The 2,462-nt window shown below is 67.0% G+C and overlaps 1 protein-coding gene across 1 annotated transcript in view; it reads left to right on the top strand.

Annotated features, from left to right (window-relative positions):
• Window positions 1-38: 38 nt before the first annotated feature.
• Window positions 39-2,462, top strand: part of MNEG_15413 (hypothetical protein) — a gene marked incomplete at both ends in the record, with an annotated part of 3,629 nt that continues 1,205 nt past the window's right edge. The window contains 5 exons of the mRNA XM_014036116.1: window positions 39-143; window positions 447-611; window positions 1,094-1,218; window positions 1,617-1,677; window positions 2,132-2,320. Of these exons, the coding sequence (XP_013891570.1) occupies window positions 39-143; window positions 447-611; window positions 1,094-1,218; window positions 1,617-1,677; window positions 2,132-2,320 (645 nt within the window). The remainder of the gene's footprint in view (window positions 144-446; window positions 612-1,093; window positions 1,219-1,616; window positions 1,678-2,131; window positions 2,321-2,462) is intronic.

Genomic DNA, 2,462 nt, shown 5'->3' with positions numbered 1-2,462 from the left:
GGGGCCTGGCGGGGGGTGGGGTGAATGCATGGAGTTGCATGCATGCATTTGTGCACGTGTGCGCGAGCGCAGCAAAAAGCGGGGCTCAGAGCCCCATAGACTGGTCTGCGGCGCAGCGGCAGCTACTCAGAGATTTTGCTGTGGTGACTCAGCGTCCCCTTCACCCTTATCCCGCCTTTGACGCGTCGCCCCGCCTCCCCTGCGACCGGCCACCGGCCACCACCCTGCAGCGCTGCGCTGTCTGCCCGCACGCATCCGCCGACGCCCTCTCCCCATCCCCAACGCGTCTCTGCCCGCCTCACCAGCAAGCACACCTGTGGCAAACCCGCAATCCCAGCACTCGTGTGCGTCCACACACACAAAAGCGCATACAACCAATCACACACACGCATACATGGATACACACACACACTCTCACACCACACCCACGTGTGCCCTCCCCCTAGGCCGTCACGCGTTCCCCCGACGCCTACGCGGCCTCGCGCCTCTTCTCAACCCTGGCTGACGCCGGCGCCGACGACGACCTGCTGGGCCTCGACGCGGCCTCCCCCCACCTGGAGGGGTACCTGCGCCAGGAGGGCGGCCTCGCCGGCATGAGCGCCGGCGGGCAGGTGCGGAAGTGCGGCGCGGGTGCTGCGGCGCGCGCATGCGCGCGCGCTCTTGAAGGGTGGGGCTGCCGGCCAAGGCGTGATGGGGGGGGCTCTCGGCGGCTGCACGTCGCGAGGGTGTTGTCGTGCGTCGATGGTGTGGGTGTGAAGGGTTTGAGGGGCTCCGGGGCGTCACCTGTGACCCTGCGTGTGTGCGGCCCGCCAGCGCCCCACCCTAGCTGACCTCGGCCCTCCACTCTGCTGTATGGGAGCACACTGCACTTGCCCAAACACGATGCACGCAAATGCGCACCCCTGCCCCCCTTGCACACACACACACACACACACACACACACACACACATACACGGACACACTCTCACACACATTTGTCTGCACACACTCTCACACACATTTGTCTGCACACACTCTCACACACATATACACATATATCTGCACACACTCTCATTCCCACGCACTCACACATACGCACGCGCGCCCCCGCAGGTGGGCCCCCTGACGCCGCGCCAGGTGCGCCACGTGGAGCTGCTGGCCCGCCTGCACGTGGCGCGCGGCCGCTACTCCGCCGCGGCGCAGGCCTACCGCGCACTGGCGGAGCGCAGGGGCGGAAGGTGGGGGGGCTTTGGGCATGCGTTGCCTATGCAGTCAGGGTTCTAAATCTTGCTATGGGGATCGGAACGGCGCAGAGAGCAGGCCGGAGTGGCTGGTGATACGGCAGCCCGGGGGGTGCGGCAGATGCCTCGCGTCTGGCAGCTGCCATGGGGCCGCGTGACGGCCAGGGCTGGGCGGCAGATAATCAAATATTGTGCCGCCCCGCAGCCGCTTGCGCCTGCACTGTTTGGGTGCTTGAAAGCGCGCTCGACCTTCGGTGCCCCTGGCCCAGCCCCTGTTGGCGCAACAGGCGACGGAGACGCGGGCAGGCCGTCAGGCACCCTACTTTCGGTTTTCGGTCCACCTGGCCGCCGATGCCTATCCCCTTCACTCGGCTCCAACCACAACCCGCGCGCAGGGGCGGCGAGGCGGTGCCGCTGCCATCCCGGCTGGAGGCCTTCCAGAGCGCTCTGCTGCAGGTGACGTGGTGGCGGCGCGCGCGCCCGCGCCCGCACCATCCGCGCCGCTCGCATCCGCGCGCCCGCACGGGGCGCACCGGCCGCAGTGGTGTACGGCGCGGCAGGGTCCGGCCGGAATGAGGGGCTTGCGGCCGTAGGCATGCTGATTCGGGCGGCCCGGTCGTGCCGTTCTGCCCTTGGCCCCCGCCGCTTTTGGCCTGAACCCCTCCAAAATGAATTTCAGGGTGTTTATCACAGCCTTCTGCCTGCGGTTCACTGACATCCGGTCACTTGCATACCTACACACACACACACACACACACACTCTCTCTCTCTCTTTCTCTCTCTCTCTCTCTCTCTCTCTCTCTCTCTCTCTCTCTCTCCCTCTCTCACACACACAGACACATTGTCACACACTCTGCGACACACACACTCTCTCTCATCACATCGCCACACACCCCTGCACCCGCGCCAGGCGCGCTCTGTGGGTGATGACGGCCTGGTGGAGGGCCTCAGGGCCAGCTGCCGCGTGATGGAGATACAGATCACGACACACGCGCGCATGGGGCGCCTGCTGGCCGCGGCCACGCGCGGCGCGCAGAGGAACGGCGGCGGCGGCGGCGGCGGAGGCGGCGCAGCGGAGGCGCCCGAAGCGCGGGAGCGGGTGAGGCTGCCTCTTACCACCCACCCCCCTCGCCCCTGGCCGCACCTGCACGCCTCCGGTCACCCGCTTCCCCACCTTGTTTCTGTTCCCAGAATTTTCCGGCCAAATATCTCTCGGTCCCTTGGCCCCTCCGGCACTGACC

This window comes from Monoraphidium neglectum (assembly GCF_000611645.1).
Source record: "Monoraphidium neglectum strain SAG 48.87 unplaced genomic scaffold scaffold05303, whole genome shotgun sequence".
Lineage (NCBI taxonomy): Eukaryota > Viridiplantae > Chlorophyta > Chlorophyceae > Sphaeropleales > Selenastraceae > Monoraphidium > Monoraphidium neglectum.
Note: the sequence above shows the minus strand (reverse complement) of the source record. Positions and strands in the feature narration are given on the sequence as shown.